Source organism: Phycomyces blakesleeanus (genome assembly GCF_001638985.1).
Source record: "Phycomyces blakesleeanus NRRL 1555(-) unplaced genomic scaffold PHYBLscaffold_35, whole genome shotgun sequence".
Classification (NCBI taxonomy): Eukaryota; Fungi; Mucoromycota; class Mucoromycetes; order Mucorales; family Phycomycetaceae; genus Phycomyces; species Phycomyces blakesleeanus.
This window is the reverse complement of record NW_017265165.1, coordinates 235,887-262,055: the sequence shown is the minus strand read 5'-3', so window position 1 is coordinate 262,055 and position 26,169 is coordinate 235,887. Positions and strand designations below refer to the sequence as shown.

The 26,169-nt window shown below is 37.6% G+C and overlaps 8 protein-coding genes across 8 annotated transcripts; 6 read left to right on the top strand and 2 right to left on the bottom strand.

Annotated features, from left to right (window-relative positions):
- On the top strand, positions 1–4,131 carry hmgR (3-hydroxy-3-methylglutaryl-coenzyme A reductase; the record flags this gene model as incomplete). Its single annotated transcript, XM_018443043.1, has 5 exons — positions 1–997; positions 1,080–1,173; positions 1,248–1,560; positions 1,716–1,898; positions 2,035–4,131. 5 exons carry the CDS (start codon positions 1–3, stop codon positions 3,976–3,978), a joined length of 3,531 nt encoding a protein of 1,176 aa, XP_018284598.1. The 3' UTR covers positions 3,979–4,131.
- A 2,645-nt stretch (positions 4,132–6,776) lies between these two features.
- PHYBLDRAFT_98815 (glycoside hydrolase family 5 protein) lies at positions 6,777–8,538 on the top strand (the record flags this gene model as incomplete). The annotated part of the gene is made up of 2 exons (XM_018444074.1): positions 6,777–7,563; positions 8,057–8,538. Coding segments are annotated over 2 exons (1,269 nt in total), but the record flags the coding sequence as incomplete, so codon positions are not given.
- A 282-nt stretch (positions 8,539–8,820) lies between these two features.
- PHYBLDRAFT_189289 (hypothetical protein) lies at positions 8,821–10,975 on the bottom strand. The gene is made up of 5 exons (XM_018439637.1): positions 10,794–10,975; positions 10,560–10,686; positions 10,376–10,441; positions 9,921–10,084; positions 8,821–9,754 (listed from the first exon to the last, which is right to left on the bottom strand). The coding sequence occupies exons 1-5, from the start codon at positions 10,849–10,851 to the stop codon at positions 9,411–9,413; spliced, it is 759 nt and encodes a 252-aa protein (XP_018284596.1). The 5' UTR covers positions 10,852–10,975; the 3' UTR covers positions 8,821–9,410.
- Positions 10,976–11,509: 534 nt separating this feature from the next.
- On the bottom strand, positions 11,510–16,511 carry PHYBLDRAFT_175105 (hypothetical protein; the record flags this gene model as incomplete). Its single annotated transcript, XM_018437408.1, has 10 exons — positions 11,510–11,536; positions 11,643–11,727; positions 12,715–12,928; positions 13,113–13,569; positions 13,606–13,930; positions 14,027–14,145; positions 14,496–14,852; positions 15,805–15,919; positions 16,058–16,081; positions 16,435–16,511. The coding sequence occupies 10 exons, from the start codon at positions 16,509–16,511 to the stop codon at positions 11,510–11,512; spliced, it is 1,800 nt and encodes a 599-aa protein (XP_018284595.1).
- Positions 16,512–17,356: 845 nt separating this feature from the next.
- PHYBLDRAFT_22495 (hypothetical protein) lies at positions 17,357–18,439 on the top strand (the record flags this gene model as incomplete). Its single annotated transcript, XM_018439785.1, has 5 exons — positions 17,357–17,446; positions 17,500–17,565; positions 17,683–17,756; positions 17,844–17,946; positions 18,140–18,439. The coding sequence occupies 5 exons, from the start codon at positions 17,357–17,359 to the stop codon at positions 18,437–18,439; spliced, it is 633 nt and encodes a 210-aa protein (XP_018284594.1).
- A 1,042-nt stretch (positions 18,440–19,481) lies between these two features.
- On the top strand, positions 19,482–22,281 carry PHYBLDRAFT_189288 (hypothetical protein). Its single transcript, XM_018439636.1, has 7 exons — positions 19,482–20,356; positions 20,461–20,546; positions 20,623–20,682; positions 20,844–20,862; positions 20,980–21,112; positions 21,221–21,715; positions 21,827–22,281. Exons 1-7 carry the CDS (start codon positions 19,976–19,978, stop codon positions 22,189–22,191), a joined length of 1,539 nt encoding a protein of 512 aa, XP_018284593.1. The 5' UTR covers positions 19,482–19,975; the 3' UTR covers positions 22,192–22,281.
- A 726-nt stretch (positions 22,282–23,007) lies between these two features.
- PHYBLDRAFT_160592 (hypothetical protein) lies at positions 23,008–24,555 on the top strand. Its single transcript, XM_018434210.1, has 2 exons — positions 23,008–23,967; positions 24,178–24,555. The coding sequence occupies exons 1-2, from the start codon at positions 23,053–23,055 to the stop codon at positions 24,301–24,303; spliced, it is 1,041 nt and encodes a 346-aa protein (XP_018284592.1). The 5' UTR covers positions 23,008–23,052; the 3' UTR covers positions 24,304–24,555.
- A 1,104-nt stretch (positions 24,556–25,659) lies between these two features.
- PHYBLDRAFT_104260 (basic-leucine zipper transcription factor) lies at positions 25,660–25,830 on the top strand (the record flags this gene model as incomplete). The annotated part of the gene is made up of 1 exon (XM_018427835.1): positions 25,660–25,830. A coding segment is annotated over one exon (171 nt), but the record flags the coding sequence as incomplete, so codon positions are not given.
- Between the last annotated feature and the right edge of the window lie 339 nt (positions 25,831–26,169).

Genomic DNA, 26,169 nt, shown 5'->3' with positions numbered 1-26,169 from the left:
ATGTCTCTTCCTAATCACTCTGGCTCATCGGCCTTCAAGTCCTTCTCTTACATTGTCGGCACAGGCATCAAGAGAGCCGCAAAGCTCTCGACTCGGAATCCTATTGAGATGATCGTCGTTGTCCTCATCCTCTCTTCATTCAGCTACTTTTACCTTTTCAACCTTGCCCGCACCTCTGACATCTTCTCTGGAACCGTCACACGCCTATACCCTACCTCAGTGTATGCTCCAACCAAGGACCACTCCTTCTCAGTTGTCGATCGCACAGCCGATTCCACCATCGCAAACAATGCCGTCAAGGTCCACCTGCACCAAATCGTCGTCTCTGATCCTAAGCACGGTGTCCTATCTCGTCAAACCCTTGCCTCTGTGCTCCGGTTCCAACAAATGGCCGAGAATGAAATTTACGTGCCCGATAGCACAGCCGTCAATCGATTTGCGTTCAATAAAGACCTGTGTTACAAGACCACCCTTCCATCTTCTTATTCTTCTCATTCCTCAGACTCAAACTCAAACTCAAACCTCAATTCTAAAACCAGTCCTTGTTTTGCCCATTCTCCTGCTGATATCTGGCAGGACGAAGCCACTCTCCTGGCCGACAAGAACATCCGCTCCACCATCGAAGCCAACCTCGACACCGCAAAGAACGTCTTTGGCGATCTCCAGCTCAATGCAACCTACGCCAGCTCAGTCACACTCTCGTACGCCTTCAACACTACGGGCGACTATCGCGAACATCTGGCCGACATGTGGAAACACAAGGTCGCAACCTTACCTCCTGCCGACCTCGTCTCACTCTCAAACATCGGCCAGCAAGAAAACGTCTTTGCCTGGCTCTTTATCGTCACACGCAATGTCATCTTCCGCGTCAAGGAACTCATCGATCTTGCAGACAACATTGATATCATTGTCATTCTGGTCGGATACATCATGATGATTGCAACCTTTATCTCTCTCTATGTCAACATGCGTGCAATGGGATCCCGTTACACTCTGGGTAAATATCTATCTATTTATTTATTTGTTTGTTTTTTTTTTTACTGTTACTGATATAATTCCTATCTTTCATTATCTTGTAGCTACTGCTGTCGTATTCAATGGATTCTTCTCTTTCATGTTGGCGCTTCTGACTGTGCGCGCTCTTGGAGTCGATGTATACCCTGTTGTGTTAGCGTGAGTTATAGAACCAATATGTATTAGACATATAAATCTTTGGCACAGAATTTAAATGCTAATAGTTGTCATAGTGAGGCCATTCCGTTTTTGGCTGTAACGATCGGTTTCGAGCGACCCTTTAAGCTTACCAAGCGCGTCTTCCAGTTCAGCAAAGAAACACCCTTGACCAAGCAAGAGATCCGGACCACAATCATGCGCGCAGTAGACACCGTTGCTCTGCCAATTGCTCGCGATTGCTTTATGGAAATCATCGTCCTTGTCCTGGGTGCCAAGTCTGGAATTTCTGGTCTTGAAGAGTTCTGTTTGCTGAGTGCAATCCTTTTGGCCTATGATTTCATTATCATGTTTACCTGGTACACCGCCGTGCTGGCACTCAAGTTGGAGGTAAATATACATACAATACAATACAATATTAAATTAAATTAAATTAAAATATAATACAATATAATAAATTAAAAGGGAGGGGAAGATAAAGAAAGAAAGAGAAATGAATTGAATTGAATGCATGTATTTAATAATACTCATTATCTATCATTTAGTTGTTGCGAATTAGAGAAATCAATGGCATCTCTGCTGATGATATCAAAAAGGGAACCAAAAAGTCAACCGGATACATTCGCCGCACTGTTATCAAGGCATTCAGCGACGATCATGCTGCTGGTGCCAACACTGCCAACCAAAAGGCTGATGGCCCCATCATTGGTCGTGTCAAGCTATTGATGGTAAAATCATATATATTTTGTTTGTTCGTTTGTTTGTTTATCCTATCATCATCATCATCAGCAGCAGCAGCAGCAGCAGCAGCAGCAGAAACAATTTATTAACAGTTCCTAAATTATATTCGCCTGTTTGTTTTAGATTGTTGGCTTTGTGGTTATGCACATCTTCAAGTTCTGCTCTGCATTCCAGTCCGTTGGTCCTCAGGTCAATATTACCGAACCTTCGATTGCTGTTGTGCTGGACCAGCTGCTTGAACAGCACAAGGCATCTTCCCAGGCATCCCTTCCTCTCTTTGTCCAGGTCTTCCCTGCCATGCCGTTCCATGTGGCCACTGTCAACAAGAGCTTTGTGCCTGACGCCATTACTCGTCCTCTCGAGGCCCTCTTTGACACCTACGCAGTCTACATCCAGCACCCTGTCATCAGCAAGTGGCTCACCATTGCCCTCTTTGTTTCTCTCTTCTTGAACACCTACCTGTTCAATGTTGCCAAGCAACCAAAGCAGATTGTCGAACAAGTCAACCAGGATAAGAAAATCACCAATGCAATCGAAAGCACCCAACAACAACATATTGAAGTAACCGAAAAGCAAAAGCCAACAATCCAGTCTCCTGGTCCTGTTGTTTCTTCTGCTGTTGTGATGTCTCCTAATCACAAGCGCTCCCACAACCACCACCATAGTCATAGCCATAGCCACAATCACCACAGCAACCACCACCAGTCCGATATTGTGCGCCCTATTGACGAATGTGTTGCGCTTGTGCGTACACCGGAAATGTTGAACGACGAGGAAGTTATTTCGCTGGTTGAGAATGGAAAGATGGCATCCTATGCTCTCGAAAAGGTCTTGGGTGATCTCCAGCGCGCAGTTGGAATCCGCCGTGCACTGATCTCGCGTGCCTCGATTACCAAGACTCTGGAAGCCAGTGCTTTGCCTCTTGAGAACTACCACTACGACAAGGTGATGGGAGCATGCTGTGAGAACGTGATCGGATACATGCCCATTCCCGTGGGTGTTGCTGGCCCTATGAACATTGACGGAGACCTGATCCACATTCCCATGGCAACGACCGAAGGCTGTCTAGTTGCCTCTACTGCTCGCGGCTGCAAGGCCATCAATGCCGGTGGCGGAGCTTCGACAATTGTGATCGCTGATGGCATGACCCGTGGACCCTGCGTTGAGTTCCCCACAATTCTGCGTGCCGCTGCCTGCAAGCTCTGGATCGAAAACGAGGGCAACGACATTGTTACCAACGCATTCAACTCGACCTCGCGCTTTGCTCGTCTCCGCAAGCTCAAGATTGCCCTGGCTGGTAAGCTTGTGTTCATCCGCTTCTCGACAACCACTGGCGATGCCATGGGCATGAACATGATTTCCAAGGGCTGTGAAAAGGCCTTGAGCATCATCACCGAACACTTCCCTGACATGCAGATCATCTCTCTGTCCGGAAACTACTGTACCGACAAGAAGCCAGCAGCAATCAACTGGATTGAGGGCCGTGGAAAGTCTGTTGTGACCGAGGCTGTCATTCCAGGCGCCATTGTTGAAAAGGTTCTCAAGACAACCGTGGCTGCACTTGTGGAGCTGAACATCAGCAAGAACCTGATCGGATCTGCAATGGCCGGATCCGTTGGTGGTTTTAATGCCCATGCTGCCAATATCCTGACTGCCATCTACCTGGCCACCGGACAGGACCCTGCCCAGAACGTCGAGAGTTCGAACTGTATTACGCTCATGAAGGCTGTCAACGACAACAAGGATCTGCACATCTCATGCACCATGCCCAGTATCGAGGTTGGTACCATTGGCGGTGGCACGATCCTACCACCCCAGCAGTCTATGCTCGACATGCTCGGTGTTCGTGGCCCTCACCCAACCGAACCCGGAAAGAATGCCCAGCGTCTGGCCCGTATCATCTGTGCTGCTGTCATGGCAGGCGAACTCTCACTGTGTGCAGCCCTTGCTGCTGGACACTTGGTAAAGGCTCATATGGCCCATAACCGTGGCACACAGGCTCCCACAATTACTTCTGGACCTGCGCCTTCCACAGGCACAGAACCAGGAACTTGCATCAAATCTTAATATATATATATATATATACACACCCATTTTTTTTTTCTTTTTCTTTTTAAAAAAAGAAAAGACATACACATACACATACTCAATCACACATTCACTTACACACCTACACACTTATCATTCCAAAAAATAATAATATAAAGAAGACTAAGTACCAAAAAAAGAAACTTAAAGAAGTTCTCTTTTTATCTATTGCTATATATCTTTTTCCTCTCTCTCTCTCTGTGTGTGTGTATATATATATATGTATGTATACATATGTGTATGTACCTATCTCCCTCTTAGTGTTCATCCTCCTTTATCTATCTACCTATTTACCTAACTACCTAACTACCTACCTATTTCTCTCTCTCTCTCTCTCTCTCTCTCTCTCTCTCTCTTTACAAAAAATCTTTATTATTCCAATAAATTCAGTAGATTCTTTTTCGTTTACATTTACTTGTTATTTTGTCTTATTTTATTTATATATTTACTCTAATTTATAGACCCAAATATATGTATATATTGGGTTTCTTTTCTTTTTTTTTAAAAAAAGGATACTGCTTATAAATACAGAATAAATTCACCAAAACTTAAAAGAAGTGCACGCTCTTGTGGCGGGGAAATAAAAGATTATAATACTACCAAAAACCAAAAGAAAAAGAAAAAAAAAGGCCCATCCGCCAACCCTCTGTCTCTCCCCCCACCTTCTTTTTTTTTGGATTCCTTCTATTAGCCAATGTGGTACAGGTACAACTCTTGTAAAAGGGAAAAAAAATCTTCTGAGTATTTGCAATACTAATATCTAACCAAGAAACCCTATTTTGCTTTATTTCGTTCTTTATGTCCATATCCTTTTTTTTGATATATTAGATTTGTGTATATACCATATAGTAATGTGTAATATACTATTATATTGTGGTGGTTATAATATAATGATTGGCAAACATGGTGTACCTTCTTATTTGTGCTTCTTCCTCATGTGTGTGCCGCTTATCGTAATTTGAACAACAGGGTACAGACATGTCGGATAAACCAAGAGAGATATATATAAATATATTAGAAATTGTAGCAAATAAATAAATAAAAATAAAAATAAAAACCTAAATTTGACATATGAATATCCATGTACAATTCATTTGAAAATAAATAAAAATAAAATAATAAATGTATTTAGATGTCTGTGTGTCTGTGTTCGTGAAAGATCTGCTATTGAGAATATCATCGGTACACTCTAGTTTTGCCACACCTTGCCCATGATATGCCAATCTTAATTATAGTATTATCATCATTATCCAAGCGCACAACGCTCCCTTTTCTTCTTCTTACTATCTCTTTCCCGCGTCTGCTTGACTACTTGCTTGAATACCTGATTGATCGCTTACTCGATAGTTTACTTGATCACTTAAGCCTTTCCGTTTGTTTGCTAGGAATTTTATATATATATATATGTTTGTATGTTTGTTAAATGATAGGAACAAAAAAAGAAAAAAGAAAAAGCAGAAGCAGAAAGTTGTTACTAGGCAGCTAAATCTCTCTGATAAACTAGTCAATTAATAATTATATTAATAAGAGCAAATTCTCCACGGTAATTGCCTTTTCTTTGTATGTATTAAGCTATGGTTTCACTTTATATTGAGTCTATATATTCTTATAAAGTCAAAAGATAAGAATACTAAAAAGAAAAGCAATTTAATTTTGTATTGTCAGTATAAGCTTCTTTTGGATAAAGAAGTATGATTCAATGTGATTAAAACCAATACAAATGTTTGTAGAGTTTATGTTTATGTTTGTCTTTTCATATTTGCTTGACATATATAAGACCCTTATCTTTATCTTTATCTTTATCTTTATCATTCTAGTTACTCTCTTATACTACTCCTAACAAATATCGTCTTTAAGCTATTGACAAGCAATTTTTTTTTCAGTAAACAAAATTTCAATAATGATAGAGTCAAATATTGCCCGGGGTTGAATAATTGCAATTATTGTCCTATTTCTGTTATATAAAGGAAACTTGACCACCTAGGAGGATCTCTATTTTATTTTTATTTTTACAAGATAGTATCTTATCAAAACCACCCATGTAAATGTTATCTATAGGCTATAAACCTTTTTACTTGCGAAATATAGCCGTACAGGTTATCTAAAGACCAAATAGTAAAAATACTAATAGTAAAATGACGGGTCTATGATAAAATTCCAAGGGGTTTTTTTTTGAATGTCAAGACAAGACAAGACAATAAACAATTTGAACCAACAAATAAAATAAAATAAAATAAAATAAAAAAATGTAGATCAAAATAAGTTCATAAAGAAATAGACTTGATCCTTTTTACTATCATTGTATGTTCTCTTGCTCTCTACTATATTCTACTCTATTGATCTTTGCCATTCACACATCTTCTCTGCAAAGTAAGTCTTTATACATATAAAACAAATGAAATAAAAAGTATTTATTAACGTTATATAAAGTTCTTTAAGAGAGTAGAGTCATGCACGAGGTCAACGCACCTTACAACTCTCAGATCATCCCTCCCACCTCAAACCCACAGTGGGATGCCGATATACTGAACCCAAAAGGAGAACAGACCGAATTCTATAAACAAGAGCCAACAGAGTCCTCATGGCTCAGACGCCACAAAAAACCAGTGGTCGCCACAATTGTGGTCGCGGTTATCTTATCCATCGCAGTTCCGCTTGGAATCATTCTTCCTCAAGAATCAAATGCCCAGAGACAGCAACTGAGAGAACAAGAAAACGAAAGCAACCCATCGAACCCAACCAGCGGCCACGGACACAAGGTCGACGACTACGACTACTTTAATAACTCTGCCCGGCCAAACCTCTTGACACCCCCACTCACCGAGCCATTCGAGTACGGCAAGCAAAAGATCCGAGGTGTCAACATCGGCGGCTGGCTGGTCACGGAGCCCTTTATCACCCCAGACCTGTTTGACCAATTCGCAGCCTCGGACAACATTGTGGACGAGTGGTCACTCTGCAAAAAACTTGGGCCTGAAGAGGCAGAGCGCCAACTGAAAGAACATTATGAAACGTTTATCACCGAAGACGATTTCCGCAAGATCGCAGAGATGGGCCTCAACCACGTCAGAATCCCCACCGGCCACTGGGCAGTACAGGTGACGCCCGACGAGCCATATGTACCCCATCTGTCCTGGACCTACTTACTCAAGGGAGTCCAGTGGGCCCGCAAGTACGGCCTGAGAGTGATGGTCGAACTACACACCGCACCAGGATCCCAGAATGGCTGGAACCATTCGGGCCACAAGGGTAAGATTGGCTGGCTGAACGGCCCCGAAGGAGAGGCCAATGCAGAACGAACCATGAAAATCATCCAGAACATGACCGACTTCTTCAGTGCTCCCGAGTGGGCAAACGTGGCGCCAATATTCGGCGTACTCAATGAGCCTGCGATCTACCGCCTACCCAGCAAGAAGCGTGTCAAGGAATGGTACCAGACCAGTTATGATATGATCCGTAATAGTGCACCGGCTGGCGGTCCTCTCCTGACGTATCACGAAGGGTTCCTGGGTATGCCCGAATGGAACGGGTTTTTTACGGAACACAACAAGCGAGTCATTCTTGGTGAGAGACAAATAGATACATCAACATAGACACTTAGGCACACACACACACACACACACACACACACACACACACACACACACACACACACACACACACATGCACATACACACATACATATATATATATAGACAGGCAGACAGGCAGGCAGACAGACAGACAGGCATAGGCAGAGAGATCAAAAGGAGAGGAGACAGAGAAATCAATTTTTTTGGGGGAGGTTTTTTTGGGGGAGGTTTTGACTTTTTTTTTGGGTTTTTTTTTGGTTTGTTTGTTTGTCTGCCTGTCTGCCTGTCTGCCTGTCTGCCTGTCTGCCTGTCTTTTTGGTTATTTGTGAATGGCACAAAAACAGCCAGAGAGGTGTGGTTTCTTTTGGATCAACTACTAACCTACTTCTTCTTATGTGCCCACACACACACACACACACATATATATATATATATGTATTTAAAATAATCATTGAAATCTTTATTAATTTATATGTTTATTTTAGAGACCCACAACTATCTTATCTTTGACCAGGGCCTTGTGTCAATGAACCGTGAAAGTCAGGCAGCTTTTCCATGTGGAAGTTGGCGTAGTGACCTAGGCCAGGCAATGAAGGATGTCGGACCGACTATGGTTGGCGAGTTTTCGGTAGCCACGAATGACTGTGGCAAGTATCTCAATGGCGTTGGACTGGGAACACGTATGGAGGGCACGTTTGAAGAAGATGGCGTCAAGAAGCCACCGGTCTGTCCGACATGTAACTGTCAAGCAATGGAGGACTGGACTACCTGGGACGATGGCTACAAACGGTTCCTAAAGTCATTTGCCGAGCGTCAGATGGATGCCTTTGAGACCAGCTACGGGTGGTTCTTTTGGACCTATAAGACCCAGAACCACGCGAACCCTCATTGGGACTATCTGCTGGGTTGGGAACAGGGCTGGATCCCTAAAGATGCCAATCACAGAGAATCGTCTTGTACTGATACTGGTTTATAAATTTTTGTATAAATATATATATATATATATATATAATACTCACTCACTCGCAGAAAATGAAGGAAAAAAAGAAGTCTTTATATAGCTATAATAATAGAGTGTACAAGAAAGAACCAAGCTCTTATTGGTATACATGAATAAATAAATAGATAAATACATACATAGTAGATATATAGTATTATGCTATAGAAAAGAACATACTGTTACTTAGCCTAAAGCTAATATGCACATAGGCCATTTACAAATATATATATATTATATTATACTATATGTATATGTATATGTATATATTTATTTATATGTATGTATATAAAAGTATGTGGGTGTGTATAATTTGCGTAGTGATATCAATAGGAGTAACTCTACCATGTGCTTGTAGTAATTTTCTCTCTCTCTCTCTCTTTCTTTCTTTCTTTCTTTTTGTAGCACTACATAATAATGATCTTAATATCAATATTGAACCGCAAGAAAATCAAAAGAAAAGAAAAGAAATAATAATAATAGGAAAGACTACAGAATGTAAATTAACGAAATAAGTGAAGATATAAGAGATCATAGTCATTATCAAGGCTGGCAAGACAACGCAAGTATGTGATTGGGAAAATGTAAGGTAAAATATAAACAATGGCTGTAGTTGATTCTTTGTAGAGAAAAAGAAAGAGAGCAAGAGAGGGATAAAGGAAAGATTGAAAGGAAGAGAAAATGTAGATGTGGATGTGGTTGGTATTGGCGTTGGGGTTGGCGTTGACGTTGGGGTTGGCGCTAGAGTTTGTAATGTAGAGAAAGGAATAGATGAAGTATGAAAGAAAGAGAATAGTGAGAGAGAGAGAGAGAGAGAAAGGTTAATGATAATCAGTCTATGTTCAACGGTCTTCATGTAGCGTGCCATCGACTGTATCTTCACTTTCTTTGATAAGTGGACGGCAGTGATCAGTATCATCATCGTCTAGGTAACCTTCTCGCCAGCCTCGAATGCCTTCGAGATAATTGTCGTGTAAGTTGGCTCGGTATTCATCTAGTTTTTCCATATTTTCCACAGCAAGATCCCGACCAAGGCGCTGTATTTCACGTCCTCTGAGAGACATCTTCTGAGCATGTTGTAATGCTGCATCCAGTAGGTCTCCGGTTGCAGTAAGTAGCTTTCCCATGATAACTCGTAGGACATGGTTATACCAAAAGGAGATGAGTGGGACGGATTGAATGATGCCTGTGACAGTAAAATAAATAAATAAATAAAATAAAAATATTGGTCCGATGTCCGTTGCCATGTGAATATCACTACTATTACTACCAACACATATACCACATATGCTGCTACTAATTCTGGTGATTATTACTACTATTACTTGCTATTGCTATTATCATTAAATTACCTTCTAGTGTCCAACTATCTTCTTGTTTGTATATCTTTAACAGTCCACTGTCCTGCTCAGTCTCTCGGAAATGGAGAGTTGTTATGGCTGGTACTTGGAGTCGAATAAAGGATGGGAATATGGTAGGTGAAAGGTTCTGGATGAGATGAATTACGGCGGTTTGACTAAGTGAATAAGCATGTGATTGAATCAGAAAACATGAGTGAGTGTGAGTGTGAGTGTGAGTGTGTGTATTTGTATGGGTCTTTTTTCTTTCTATTTCTTTCTTTATTATTCTAATATGCTGATAATGATACTGATACTGATGATGGTGATGATGTCCTTGCTACTGTTACTACTCTTATTACTTGTTACTGTATTTGTTGTATTTGTCGTCGTCGTCGTTGTTGTTGTTGTTGTTGCTGTATTATTCTAGATACTGATTATATATATATATATACATGAATGTATATTACCCATCGAATACGATATTTGTAATGGTTGGTTCCTGTCTATTGAGTGCTTGCCACACGGTGTATACACTATAATTTTAATAATAATAATAATAATAATAAAAAGAGTTGAATCAGAAAATGTATTTGAAACGCCTAAAAAGTAAAATTCAAAAAGAAATCGACTAAAATAAAATAAGAAGCTTACTATTGAATATTCAATACACCTTCGGTACTCATAACAGGCGACGTGAGAATTGCATCAGGAAAGAAGTAGTATTCCAAAATGCGTTTTCTTCTGAGAGGACTGTAAGAAAAGAGATCTTGAATAAGACCTACAGAAGCCGTGTGAGTAAATGAGTAAGTAAATAAAATAAGTGAATGAATGAATTAGGAGAGGAGAGGAGAGGAAAGGATCTCTAATTAGTTAAACAATGCCTACACTTGATGATGGAGTTTGATGACGTTTCGAGTTGGGTTTCAGTGTCAATGTCTGACATGATGTTGAAAGCAAAGAGGTTGAGAATAAGGAGAAGAAGAATAAGAGGGAGAAAGAATACGAATAGGAATACGAGTAATAATAATAGTAACAGGAAAGAGTAAGAGGAGTAAGAGGAGTAGGAGGAGGGGTAAAGAAGAAGAGGAAGAAGAAGAAATATACACACAAAAATAAAATATATAAATTAATTATATTTTACTATGCTTATTATTATGATTATTATTATTTTTGGTATTTCTTTTTTGGTTCTTGATTTAAGCCAAATATACCTATTACTTATAATAAATAAATAAAAATGGCCGTGAGTTGTACGAAAAAGGGCAGGCAATAGTCAGCAGTTTTCTTATGACACAATACACAGCATATGTTCTTTACCCCCTCTATCTGTCTTGATATGTATATCACACTTTATTCATTTCTACTCCAACGCATATAAATAATAACAATAACAATAACAATAATTGATCAACATATAAAATACCAAGATATTGAACAGCAGACCCAAATATATATATTTATTGCAATTGATTTATGTAATGGCTACTATACTCCACTCCACTCCACTCCACTCCACTCCACTCCACTCCACACCTATTACCAAAGAAAGAATTTTTGCGCTAAGAAAAATTACAGGCCTATTCTCATTTTATTTTATTTTCCTAGTCTGTGTTTTCACAAATCATTCGCTAATCCACCAATAAAATTATCATCAATATTTAAATACCAAATATTGATTATCAAGCTTATTGACTATATCACTAGTAGGTCCTCCTATTTCTCTTTCTCTCTTACTTTCCTTAAGTCTATAGTCGTAACACAGATAGTACAGTCGTTCCAACGCCAAAGGGCGGTTTTTATTTTCCCTGAAGTTCGATATCTTTAACAATCTTTATTTATTGAGTGTTGATTTTAATATGCTCCTCTTTTAAACACTTATAAAAATAACGTTCACTAAATTCTGTGAAAACGCATGGAGATAATTGAAAGGTAGCTAGGTTCTCTTTTTCCCCACACTTACTACGCTTGACTTTGTTCTTAACTATTACCCAAAACTGCTCGATTGGGTTGAGCTCTGAAGAACAGAGTGGAAGGTAAATAGACTTGCAGCCTCTCTTAGTTATAAGTACATCTATTTCCTTAGCAGTATAAAGAAACGCATTATCCACAACCATATAATGGCTAGTAACAGTACCTTTAATCATAGACGTTTTGCTACCAGATAACGCTTTGGTTTTGCGATTGTAAATTTTTTTATCTTCATGCGTTTGGACTATTCCTCTTGGAGGTTTCGAAGCTCCATGATGGATACAGTAAATTTAGAAGAAATAGCACCCAGAATCGTATGAGATACTGCTCTCGTAGAGGGAGCGGTTAAAATAGCTGGTTCTCCTTTTTCAGCCCAACTGAAGGTCGCATGTTGATATTGAAAGCAGATTCATATACAAAAACGGAGCTTTCAAGATAATTCATATCTGTTGCAGTTTATTTTTTTTTACCCAAGCCAGTCGATTACCAATATTGGTACTATTGGTTTATTGGGATCAATGTATTAAAAAAAGAAATGGGATTGAAATAGTCCAAGTAAAATACCACTCGTCTGAAAAATTGAAAATCATATAATAAGAAAACATAGTGATATATACAAGCTATATATCTTATCTTTGATCACTATTTAATTGACTGATTTTGCAGCCTTTATTTGACAATGCTCTTTGTTATACTTATAATAATAGAGTAGCCCAGTATATTGATTATATAAAGCTTAACCGTGTTTATTCACAACACGTATTACTGCTTAATCATAGACTGTGATCCTCATCCTGTCTATATAAATGTCTTCCATGTAAAAACGTTTGGTACATACCGATCACAGAGTAATGTGGATACCACAGCAAATATAGCGTTTCCTGATACTAGTTTTTCTTCTTTATTGAAACTATACAAGGAAAAAGATACAATTTCACGAGTATTCAGTTTATATATGAAGATGGAATTGGCACTGTTTCCGATGAGTATGGCAGGCCGAAAACCATGTATTATATTGTTGACAAAGGCAGTATGCTCTTCAAAAATATGTTCTAATTTGGAGTTTTAACAAAGCTCCCAGTTTTTTTTTATTCTGTTATTTCAATTATCAAGCTAAGCGAATCGAAGAGATAAGGAATGGTATACTTTTTTTTTGTGCCTGAAACTGTCAATAGTTACATTGGTATTATTAGTGATGAGGTTCATCTAAGTATACGATCTGTTGGCAGTTTTAACGAGCGTAAGCCTGAAGGACGGCTTGTTTGACTGATCGATTTGCCTTAGTGATCGCAGGTGCTAAAAGATTGGCCAGTTTTTGGAGTTTGTGGTTTAAAGATTTGTTACCGATGATTATAATAAAGGTAGTATCATCGGAGAATTGAGTTAAAACCAATTGAAAAATATGGTATACAGCAGTTCCCTCCACCTTCAATTCGTTGCATAACTTCCATTCGTTGCATAACGAGGATATAGTGTATTTTTCTAAACGAGGGTTCCCACATATTACATTGATTGTGATTGTTTGGAAGAGCTTGAATGCAGTACGATAATCCGCATTGTCATTGCCATTATCCCATTCTGCGAGAGTATAGATGGTATATGGTCTAGCCGCCAAATTACCTACTGTCTCGTTGCTTGCTCGACAAAGAAAGTAGGTTGATTGCTGGTGAAAGCGAGTTCGCAGTTGGTATAACTGTTAGATTAAATCATAGAAATCAATGGATGCCACATTGTTATTTCGAGCAATTTCAGCTGCTTCTTTCCAAGCCGATCCCTTGACGAAGATGGTAGTAACTTTTGCTTTGGAACTGTCGCTCAGATTAAAGGACATGGCGCTTGGTCCGACTTCTGAGTTGAAAGGTGCATGTAAACGTAGACTTGAAGTGATTGATGCATTAAACTTTTTTGTTCCAATTACAAGTTTCGTGCCATCTGCATCCGTTATTGTCGTAGGGTATACGTTTTTGTATTTCGTGTCTTCGGGAGGAATTGAGGTACACATTGATCCCCCATTTTTTGTTCGAAATGATTCTCGATGAGCATCCAAAGTTCGTCTTCAACCAACCACCTCGACACAATTCACAAGCAGCGCTTTCCCAATAGATCCATTTAATAAGATCGATCCTTCCAAAGCTCGGCTGCAACTATACCTCATCCTTTTGTGGATTGACCAATCTTGGTTAAAAGCATAGCCATATCGTTTTTCAGTTAAATATAGTTGCAATTCATGATGTATTGTCGCAAATGCGGTGATGCGGTACTGATGGGACTGTAAAGGGATATGGATGCCATCTAGATCGTTTTTGCCCCTTCAAATGCGCTTTGTGAGGTATTCGGGATTGATTTATGGATTAGTATCTCAATAATGGGAAAAGTAGATACTGTGAAAATGTTGTTTATTAAAGAGACCAAATAATATTGCTTATATCTGTTACTATTAAAATCCCTGTAATTCAAATTCCTGTTGTGTAATGGTTGGTTTACACTGTATGAGTGTGTAGTGTACGTGTGCCTGGCGTGTAACAGTTCCGGAGATTGTTAACTTGCCAGATTCATTAGCAAGAAGGAACCAGTGTTTGGTCATAGAGTCTGTTCTTCACTCAATTATGGTGTGTATACCACACTTTGTTTCGGAACTAAGGGGTACACTTTCATTCTGTCATTTTTGAAAACATGTAGAATTTTCTCGCGTGTGAGTGCATTGTATTCGACATCATCTTTGATCAATGCAATAGGTTGTAAATCATACGTGTCCATGATGATTAGCAGACGTTTCTTTTCGCGATTATCCCAATCTGCTGCTTGACAAGTAGTCAGGAACGCGTTATTGTAGTCACGTTTATTCACTATAGTCGAAAACTCAACAGAAAAGTCCAGCACAAGAATATGTAATTTTGGTAGGATGACGTTGTGATTTTCTTCGAGCTCTTCATCCCTGAATATTCCCTCTTCGTTACTGTAAGTGTCGTGCAATAGCTAATGACTTATTAAAAATAAAGGTTGTAAGTAATCATATTGGGATGTTGTTTCTATCGGGACACATAAGCGAGCTGACTAAATGAAATAGTCTTGTAACTTTGCGTTTTTTTTTGTTTCGCACGTGTTTAGAAAACCCACTTAAAGTTAGAGGTGTTATCTCACAGAAAATTCGGGGCTGCTGAAATATACGAAAATTGATGTCTAGCGTCGGAATAAATATCGTAATTTTATTTTATTTACAATTTCTGTGAGAAATAAAATCAAAAGCAGTGAGTTTCTTTCTTAATGCCAATATAAAGACAACCTACACCCAAAATAAAAAATATATATATGCTTTTCATTAACCCTGACCTGATCAAGTATCTTATTACTGGTGATAAAAAAATTGCAGGAAACTAAAGCCAAAAGGAGAAGCCGTGAATGCTTAAATCTTGAAGACCTTTCTGACGCTGAGTGCAAGAAAGAATTCCGTTTTACTTCTTCCAGAGGTAGTTTGTTCTTTACAAGTATATATCTCAATGTGAGCGTATAAAGCCCTTGGTATATAAGTGCTTAAGATATATCTGTTAACTTCTAATAGCCTAACATTAAATACATCTCCTTCTTCCTATTGCCTACTATGTAATTATGTACAACTTTTATATTAGTACATTTTTTTTATTTCACAGTAAATAACACCTAATTATCTGTTTATATTCTGGTTATTTCTGTACTATTGCTCTTTAGTCTCAATATCAGTTTCTGTGTAGCTTAGGTCTTATACCAACATCTTGCTTAAACAAAGATTCTTGGCATCATTTGTTGTCAAAAAAAATAAGGGACAGAAAATTCGTTCGAATTTTCTGTGATTTGGGCACTTTTCTCACAGAAATTTTATGAGTGGTTACTATTTTAGTAAAAAGTGAAACAAATATTTGGAAATTAAAGCGCCGAAAAGTGGTCGTCTTACGGAAAATTGAAATTTCTGTGAGATAACACTAATCAAGTCTCCAGATAATAATAATTGAATAACGATACTTTTATCATTCACGGGTGAATTAAAGCGATAGATACATACATCAGCTCTGTGATATATTTTTGGTTATATGTATTGATTGATCATTTTTATAAACGTATATACATTAGACTTATAGAGCAATCACTAGATAATTTAATATGAAGATATAACATACACTATATATTGCTGTCATTACTGCTCTTACTGATGCTGTACTTTAGGTATTATCCTAATTTAAATAAAAATCAGACCCATATAATAATCATTGCCAAGCAGAATATTTTGTTCTGGTAGTAAGATAATCAATGAGTAATAAGAATAGTATCCTAAAAGAACTACGGATATTATTTCACACACTCACACACAAGACCTTTACGCCTTTACCCATATGTAGCTGTTGAATAAGGATAAAATGCAAAAAGGCTAGATCAAGGCGCTCAAAGGTCGATCATATAAACAAAACAAAAAAGAAGCATATAAAATGTACGTGCTCTTTTGGCACGAAACAGTCACAACAAATGGTGATCAAAGCTATTATATCTCTGTGCATACAAAAGAGAGAGATAGGAGTACCTTATTTACCAAGGAAGGACCTTTCCAAAAGTCTCTCCATCATAGTTTATAGCAGCCAAAAAAATCTTTAGTGTTGGTGTCTTCATTCCCTACAGATTTTGTTGCATTTTTGATAGCAAAGCAAATACAGTGAGAATATACCCTTTTTTTTTATGCTATAAAATTCAGTCCTAGTCCCCTTATAACCAGCCAAACCTGTTCATTTATTGATACTTTTTGGAACTCGCAAGCCAATATTAATCAAGCCAGTGACAGAGACATTATATTACACCTAAAATGAATGTTTATTTTGTTATTTTTGTACTAAAATTTCTACCAGTTCGATTTAAAGCACCAAAATGGCTCTTATCAATGTAAATTTTGAAGTAAATTGTTTGTTGTTTCCTTCATAAGAATAACGCTATTGACCTGATTTGTTTTTCCATTTTTCTTCTTCTTCTTCTTCTTATTGCACTACTGCATATAAATATTAACATGAGTCCTCTAGTCTCCAATTGAATGAATTGTAGGTTTGAAAAGGTATTTTCAATAGGGTTTATTCTGTAGAGATAGGAATATGAGTTCAATAGATACCAAAAATGAAATGGCAAGAGCATTATTGGCTAATTTACTAAACGACATGTAAAAGATAAACAAGGTTCATAAAAATGTTAAACACGACTTTATTATATCTTTTGGATCATGTGACATCATTTTTGAACCCAAAGATTGTTTTTTTGCGACATTATATTCAAAATCCACGACTTTACTTTCTTTCTGGAATGACTGTACTTACACACACACACACACATATATATACACACACACATACACAAACACACATACATACATACACACACATATACACACAGGTAGACTGCCAATAAGGTGTCGCCAACCAGTTTTTATCTTTTGGTAGCAATCTTTCAACCTCCTCCTGCTCAGTCCTGCCATGCCAACGCCTATTGAGACATGGTACACCGATATTCCACCCATCACACGCATCTACATTACAGCAGCTTGCTTCACTAGTCTTGCAGTGGTAAGTTGGCTGGTTGATCAGAAAATTGTTGATTCTTATGACCATCCATGTAGCAACTCGGGTTTGTGCATCCACTTCATCTCTGGCTCAACTATGACAGGATCTTATATGACTTCCAGGTATCCCTTTTTTTTTTTAAATATATATATATATATATACATATATACATGCGTATTGAATTAATGCTTATTGTTATTGTTATTGTTATTGTTATTATTATTACTGTATGTATATAGTGGTGGCGACTAGTAACAAACTTTCTATACTTTGGGCCTATTTCAATCGATTATTTCTTCCACATGTTCTTCTTGTAAATATACACACATAATTTAATTTTTTTTTAAAAAAAAGATAGAATACGAGAAATATCACAACTAAAGCTATAGATCGCTTCTAGAGCGCGTTACAGTCGAATGATGGAAGAAGGTTTCTTTAGAAACAAGCCGGCCGATTATGTCTGGTTACTGGTTTTCTCAGCTGGAGCTCTTATTCTACTCTCGGTAAAGAACAAATATAATATATAGTATATAATTCAGGGCAGAAATTTTCTTTATTACCATAATTTGCTGACAGAATAATTGTCACCTTGTTCATCGCATCACATCACATCGTATCCAATACAATCCAATCCAATCATATTTTTATATACAATTTGGCTATAACCTTATTTTTATTTTGCTTTTCTCCCTCCAGTTCATTATTCCTCATGCTTACATACCTTTCCTTGGGTCCCCCCTAGCCTTCACGATGGTCTACATCTGGGCACGTCGCAACCCCTATGTCCGACTCAATTTCCTGGGTCTGATTGTATTCCGGGCACCTCATCTACCATGGGTTCTGCTCTGTTTTTCGCTTCTATTCGGCGGCCAATTGCCAGTCGGTGACATTCTTGGAATTGCAGTAGGGCACATTTATTACTTCTTTGAAGATATCTGGCCCCGCGACAGTGCGAGTGGTGGAAAGAGGTGGCTAGAGACTCCTAGGATCATGTAAGTCTCTTATTATTATTATTATTATTATTATTATTATTATTATTTTAATAAACAGAATAGGATAATCGTGTCCTTGTTGCTCTTTATTGTTGCAATCATATAATTCAATATCATCTTTATTACCTTTTTTCTTTTTCTTATTTTGGTATCTCGGGTTTTTTTTTCATTTTTATATATATAATATATCGATTATACTCTTCTTGCTTTTCTAATTTTTATTTTATTTTTTAGTTTGTGGACCCTTTCGAGAAATAGACCAAATGATAGTGCAGAACTTGCTGAGAACTTACCGGAAGATGTAGAAGAGAGACCGTCAGACTCAGGCACTCAACAAACACAGACACAGACACAAACACAGACACAACCACAAGCACAACCACAACCACATACACATACACAGCCACAGTCGCAATCACAATCAGAGTCAGAATCAGATCATAACCGTCTTGGACCTAACCATACTTCTAGGCCAGAATCCACGAGTAGGCTTCCTGAGGTAGAAGGGAGCGCAAATTAATAGCGCGTGAAAGAGCCGACTGTGTTGTACAGTAACCTTCAAGCCCGGAGTGATGGAGCCAATAAAGACAAAAAAAAATGCATGCTTCCAATTGTATTTAATGTGCATTTTTTTTTTCATTTGTGTTCCGCTTTCTCTCTCTCTCTCTGTTTGAATTTATTATATAGCTATTACAAGCATTACAATTATTTACAATTATTACACATTACTATTATTACTATTCTTATTTTTTTTTAGTACAATTAGTATTATTAATATTTGGTATATTTTGCTGCCTCTTTTTTCTCTTCATTTTCTACACTACACAAAAAGAGAGAGAGAGAAAGAGTAGAATATAGTGAAGGAAAGGGAAAATTCATCTCTTTATACTATACTATATTAGATTATACTATATTATACTATATTATACTATATTATATTATATTTTCTACCATTCTTATTTTTTTGTTTTTTGTTTTTTTTTTATATATATTTTAATTATTAATTAATTAATTACAACTCTTATTCTTCTTCCTCTCTTTTTATACTTCTTCTTTCTGTACTTCTTTCTATACTTCTTCTTGTTACTGCTATTGATCGCGCTCTTGTTCAGGCATATGCACCACAGTAATAGCAGAATCTAGAAAATTACCACAAATATCAATCACCACAACCACAACCACCGCCACCTCTACTACTTCTGCCTCTGCCTCTCCCACAGTTTCTACATTCAATATATCATCTAGACACCGTCGACAAAATATAGAGTTTACGCTGAATTATTAGATTATATATATATATATATACATTTCTACACGAAACCGCATAGTAGATCCATAAATACATTTTATATATAAACATACAAGCATATTTTTGTATATATATATACATACATACATACATACATACGTCTCTGTGAGCGAGTGTGTGAGGATATAAGAAAGAGAGTGTGCGTTCATTCGTTCGTTCGTTCGTTCGTGCGTGCGTGCGTGCGTGCGTATATTTATTTATTTACCTATTTTCATTTCTCCTGCAATTTGAATGGGAAATATCCTGGGATCAAAAATAAGCTCTTCAAAAGAGCCTCACGATACATGGTCCTTTGGGTTCGGAGGACATAATGTTCCAAAGCACCTACGACCATCACGACAGGTGCGCAAGAATCTAAAGACCACAAAGGCGACCTCGAATTCAAAGCAAGAAGAACCCAATAACAACAATAACAATAACAATCAGACTGGTGAAGACGACGGTGAGCGGGTAGAGCGCCTGGTCCGTGATGCAGATGTATTGAGCGAAAATGATGGCGACGAAGGTGATGCGTTTGTCCAAAATTACACCGTCGATCCCATGTTCAGTACAGGTCCGCAAGGGGCCTTTAGGTGGTTCAAAGGACGCCGGTTTGCATTTAGTAACAAAAGGGTGAGTGATTATCCGCTTCTATATGTAGTACCCAAAACCAAAAAAAAAAAAAAAAAAAAAACCAAAATAATTGCCTGACCTTATCTTTCTTTTATCTCTTATAGGGCGTTTCTAGTGCACTTCCGAGTGATCCAGAAGAACTTGACCGTACTCGAGTATTAAATTATGTCTTGCGTTGGGTATTTGGAGGGTAAGGGCTTGTTTAATTACAATAAAAGAAAGGGAAAGATATCCAGATTTTTAAATTATTGTTATTATTTTATCAGAACCGTACTTGCTCCTGTAGAAGAACAGTTACAAAAAGGGTGCAGGGTCCTTAATGTCGGGTGAGTATCTCCTTATTTCCTTTTATATATTTCTTTTATTTTTCAACAAGGGAGGGAAGATGATTTAGCTGTCTAATTTATTTTTCATTGTTTGATTGTTCTAAATGCTTTATCGATTATGCTAATGTATTTTCTTTGTTTGACTCCTTTAATTTATCTAGTAGCGGACCAGGCATGTGGGTAAGTCGCTATATATTGCTTAGTAGTAATTATCATAATTATCATTTGGCTGCCTGGCTGCCTGGCTGGCTATCAAAAAAATATACATATTAAAGTATAAAAAATTTCCATCTTCAGCTTGGACATCCGATCATGGACATGGCGTTGGATTATACCAACTCAAAATTTACAGCAGTCGATGTTTGTGATCTGATGCCACAAACAGATCTCACCAATCATTTTGACCAAGAATCTTCATCAATAAGTCCTAGTATTGTGATCCATGAAACCAATATGGCAATGACAACGACAACAACAACAGCAGCAGCAGCAGTAACCATTGATTTCACTCCAGTACATCCAATACTTGCCAATGTAGATCCTTCAATATCCCAGATACCCAGTCCAAACAGTCTTCCTGTCCATAGCAATATCAACATAAACAACAGCAGCAGTAGTAACAGCAGTAGTAGTAATGTTTCGCCATCATCAGCATATTCTAGCTCTTCTATTTCATCCTCAACCTTTTCTTCACCACAAGAAACTCAATCGTGCCCTAGACTCCCCGCGCGAGCTCCGAATTTCTGTCCCACAGTCGTGTCATCAACGGGCACAGAACCAACCAAGAAGAAGATATTGGAGAATCTTGATTTTTATATAGTGAAATTACCTGAAGATTCATTACCATTTGAAGACAACACCTTTGACTTTGTACAGCAGCGGATGGCGTCTAGTAACTACAGTCTCCTAGAATGGAAGAAGATCATGACTGAGATGGCTCGTGTCACAAAACCTGGAGGATATGTTCAACTTCTAGAAACCGATTATCTACTTCATTCACTAGGTCCCAAAGGTGTACTCTGGTTAGACGAACGTAAGTAAAAATATATATATATATATATATTTCACACACACACACATATAGATAGATAGATAGATATAATGTACTAATATTAATATTAAAAATAAAAAACAAATTGTGTAGTGACTACTGCATTTAGAGAAAGACGGAAGGGTGAACCTAGAATAGCCTGTTATATCAACGAACTCTTATTGGCAGTTGGATTCCAAGACATCAAGACAACGATGGTTTCTGTTCCAGTTGGTGCCTGGGGACTAGATATCGGACTGCTATGGCAACAGAATGTGGATGCATTTATTCAGGCAAGTATGCCGCTTATGGTCAATGTGCTCCAGATGTCTCCGTCAGAATTCAAGAGACGGTGGAGAGAGACGTGCGATGAAGTGAATGACAGCAAGACATTTACAAACATTCACTGTGGGTGGGCACAGAAACCAGTTGACAAACCAGCCATCACAGATTGGAGTTTGTGTGAACTTTATCGTTAGAAAGGAAACAAGCCATTTGCCACCCACCCAAAAAAAAAAAAAAAAATAGTAATCTAAAATACCTAAAATAATACGTTAAAATTAAGGGCCAAAAAAAAAAAAAAGACGAAAACAGATCGAGGTTACTCTTTTATTTTATTTTTTCTTTTATTTCTTGTACACTGTTGGCAAGTCGGATTCTATTGTTTCTTCTAATCTTTCAACCTTTTTTTTTTTTTTTTTTTTACTCAAATCTCCCCCTCCCCCCTTTATATATAATTTCGAGACTTTGTAGTCTCTTATGTATTTGTGGTGCAACACCACTTATGTAACCCCTGCCCTTTATTTATTTATTTATTTATATACAAACCCAAACACAAGCATTTCTTTTATCTATTTTATTATAAAAATATATATAAATATACATATATTTTATATTTTATATATGTGCACAAGAAAAAAGAAAGTATGATCGAGATTGACAGTAGAGTATTAAGCTCAAGGAGCTTGATTTTTATTATTAATGTGTGAAATTGATCAATAATATTTATATTTATATTTATAATGATATTAATGAAAATGAAAAATGTATATAAATATTTTACAAGTCTCCTTATTTCAACTGGCTTGATGAAAGATGGGGGCTGGTTTGTCTGGCTATAAGGTTGCTCAAAAGCCATATATGGATCAAGTAATACAGCATCATTATTCACTGTTTTTTGTCTTTTATGGTCATAAAGACGTATAAATACTTTTTGGATTATTTTCTCCATTAGATAAAATAAATAAATATTACCCTCTTCTCTTTTCCATCTTCTTTACACTTTTTCTTTTTCTCTTTCTTTTGCTTTAATAATAAAATAAATAAATAAATTTCTTATCATGGCTAACAGAACAGTCCCACCCGACATCGAAACTTGCCCACATGCCATTTCTAGTCAACACCCACACTCTAGTTCGCACTCCAGCCTGCACTCCAACCCACACCACCATAAAGAGAGGGCATTCGATATACGTCGATTGTTCGGAAGGGCCACAAAAGACTCCACAGAGCTATCAAAGACGTCCTCGGTCAGCTCCTTGCCAACCGAACGGTCCTTTAGCCTTCATTCCAACAGCCTCTTGGTTCTCGATGATATCCCGCCTTCTCAATCCAATATTGACATTGTACGCTACAGCTGGGAACGAGTTTCTGAGATTAGGCTGCCAACCGACCACCCAGCTGTCTCACCATCACACGCATTCGGTCTCGCCTTTTACGAAGCTCTTTTTGAACTCAACGGGGACCTCAAACCCCTCTTTGCAAACGTCTTCCAACAGGCCCGTGCATTAACAGGCATGATATCTTACCTAGCCTGGGCTCCCACTGTCACCGGAGCCTGTCCACCTCCCCCAACCTGTCCAATGACAGGAAAGGTCGCCAATCCAGACCGGGTATACACAATTCGTGAGATCAATGCCAGAAAACGTGCACGTGAGGCATCATTGACATCCAGCAGGCAGCCCTCTCTTGACGGTGCAACCCTTGTGGACGCTGGAGAAGAAGACGAAACAACCCCAAGATCAACTACAAATCCAACAACTACACCACCAGCTTCAGCTTCAGTATTAGCAGACGAAGACGAAGACGATGATCCAGAAGGCTTGATCCAGCAAATGCACGAATTAGGCGCCCGTCACTTCTTTTACAAAGTCAATCCACAATACTTTACCTTGGTCGGTCCGGCCTTTGTAAGTGCCCTCAAAGTAAGACTTGGAGATGAATATCGACATGAGATTGGCGAGGCTTGGATACGGGTAAGTCTCTATTAATTTATCTAATTATATATATATATAATTGGAGGGTGGGAAATAATGTGTCCAAAAAGTCATTATAATATAAAGTATATATATATACTACTTCTCCCCCACCTTTATTTACTTTTATTGGTGTACAGGAAATTCTTACCCTTTAACTTTTTTTTTTTTTTTTTTTTAACTTTACTGTTTGGTTGATTTCTATATCAGACAAATTCCTATGCTGCTTATCATATGAGTGCCGGTTTAGAGTCCCAGCTGGCCTGGGAACAGGGGCACCGTAAGCAAGTAGGCAACAAGCCCACGCGCCAGAAATCCGGTTGTAGCATACAGTAACACGTTAGAACAATGGAATGTGTACGACTCCAGCAAAGTCAGGGATCGAAAATGTCGATCTTTGAGCTACAAGTTGAATGTATAATATATATAGAGTATAATATAAAGAGATCCATACATACATATTTATATATATGTATGTATATGTATGTATGCACGTCACTCAAGAGATGAAGAAAAAATAATAACATAAATTACGAATACAAGCACTGATACGCACATGAATGAATAAAGAGAAATCTAATATACACTATACCAACCTATCTTTTACCTATTTATCTATTGGAATACAAATCAACTAACGATAATAATAATAAAGGGTGTATTTCTTTAATAGGAAAAATAGAGGATTTGTCAGAAACTCTGCTTTAAGAAAGAAAGAAGAATAAATGAATGACGATCGACCAGCAATAATGAGCAAGATAACATAATCTTGATTTTATTAGATAATATTGGATTTCAAAATAAAGGGAACCATTGTTTTCACTTGCATAGATCAGATACACCATACCATATCATATCACATCAATCAAGTAACTAAGTAACTAAGTAACTAATTAATTAATTAATCAATCAATCAATTAATCAATTAATTATGAAAATCATATTATTAATATAATTTGCTTTTGAATGGACTGCTCTTACCAATTCAACTCTCTTTCGCACACACATACGCACACACATACGCACATACATAACTCACACACCTTATTTATTTATTTATTTATTTATTTATTTTTTATCTTTATTATTATTTTACTACTTGAATAAACAATGCCTAACACAGGAGCAATTCAAAATACACATACCTCATGGCCAACCTTGTTCAGACCAATTGCACCTAATCCCATTCTTCCACAACCAACCAATAAAAATACCATTGATAAACGCAAATGGAATTCTGGTGAAGGTAATTCAAACTCTCTTTTTCTATCTTTATTTCTTTCTGTTCTCATTTATCTTGTAAGTAAACACGCCTGAATAACTCACATAGTCTATTCAGTTCCTTCTTATTCATTTACTTACTTAAAATTTGTAAAGACTATGGAGAAACAATAGGAAATGGTAAATGTCAATGTCAAGAGCCATTAATTCTTATTCAAATCAAATCAAATCAAATAAAATAAAATAAAATCAAATCAAATCAAATCAAATCAATAAATTCATTTTCTTTCTTATAATGATAATTATAATGATAATGATATTTATATAAAATATAAAACATTTAGATGGCACAATCTCTGACGGAAGCAACAACTCTCAGGTATTATTTCATAAATACAATAAGAATCAACTTTTGGTGTCAAAATTCTTATTATTATCATTCAGTCATCATTAGCAAACGATCAGCGAAAGAGACGAAAAGAACAAAATAGAGCAGCCCAAAGAGCATTTCGAGAGCGCAAAGAAAAATATGTAAAAGAACTGGAAGACAAGATCAGACAAATTCAAGCAGCCCATGAGGTCCATGTTGCTCAACTCCAGAAAGAGAATGAAGAACTAAGGGCAATATTGGGTGATATTAAGCTTAGACTGGACGGTCAAAGTAGCCAGTGCAGTCAATATAACCAATACAACCAAGACATCCAAGGCATTCAATACACCCAAGATAATCAAGTCAATCAAGACAGCCACGTCAGTCAAGGCAACCACGTCAGCCAAGGCAACCACGTCAGCCAAGGCAACCACCTCAACCACCTCAACCACCTCAACCATCTCAACCACCTCAACCACCTCAACCGAATCAACCACGTCAACCAAATCAACCAAATCAATCAAGACAGCCAAGTCAACCACGGCAATCAAGACAACCAAGACAATCAAGTCAACCAAGACAATCAAGTCAACCAAGGCAACCAAGTCAAC

Excerpts from the sequence above, each read along its gene's own strand:
- PHYBLDRAFT_189288 (XM_018439636.1), top strand. The coding sequence starts at position 19,976 with ATGGGAAATATCCTGGGATCAAAAATAAGCTCTTCAAAAGAGCCTCAC. Across the intron at positions 20,357-20,460 it reads TTGCATTTAGTAACAAAAGG|GGCGTTTCTAGTGCACTTCC; the intron begins GTGAGTGATTAT and ends TATCTCTTATAG. Across the intron at positions 21,716-21,826 it reads TGTACTCTGGTTAGACGAAC|TGACTACTGCATTTAGAGAA; the intron begins GTAAGTAAAAAT and ends CAAATTGTGTAG.
- PHYBLDRAFT_189289 (XM_018439637.1), bottom strand. The coding sequence starts at position 10,851 with ATGTCAGACATTGACACTGAAACCCAACTCGAAACGTCATCAAACTCC. Across the intron at positions 10,687-10,793 it reads ATCAAACTCCATCATCAAGT|GTCTTATTCAAGATCTCTTT; the intron begins GTAGGCATTGTT and ends CGGCTTCTGTAG. Across the intron at positions 10,442-10,559 it reads GGTGTATTGAATATTCAATA|TGTATACACCGTGTGGCAAG; the intron begins GTAAGCTTCTTA and ends TTAAAATTATAG.
- PHYBLDRAFT_160592 (XM_018434210.1), top strand. The coding sequence starts at position 23,053 with ATGGCTAACAGAACAGTCCCACCCGACATCGAAACTTGCCCACATGCC. Across the intron at positions 23,968-24,177 it reads TTGGCGAGGCTTGGATACGG|ACAAATTCCTATGCTGCTTA; the intron begins GTAAGTCTCTAT and ends TTTCTATATCAG.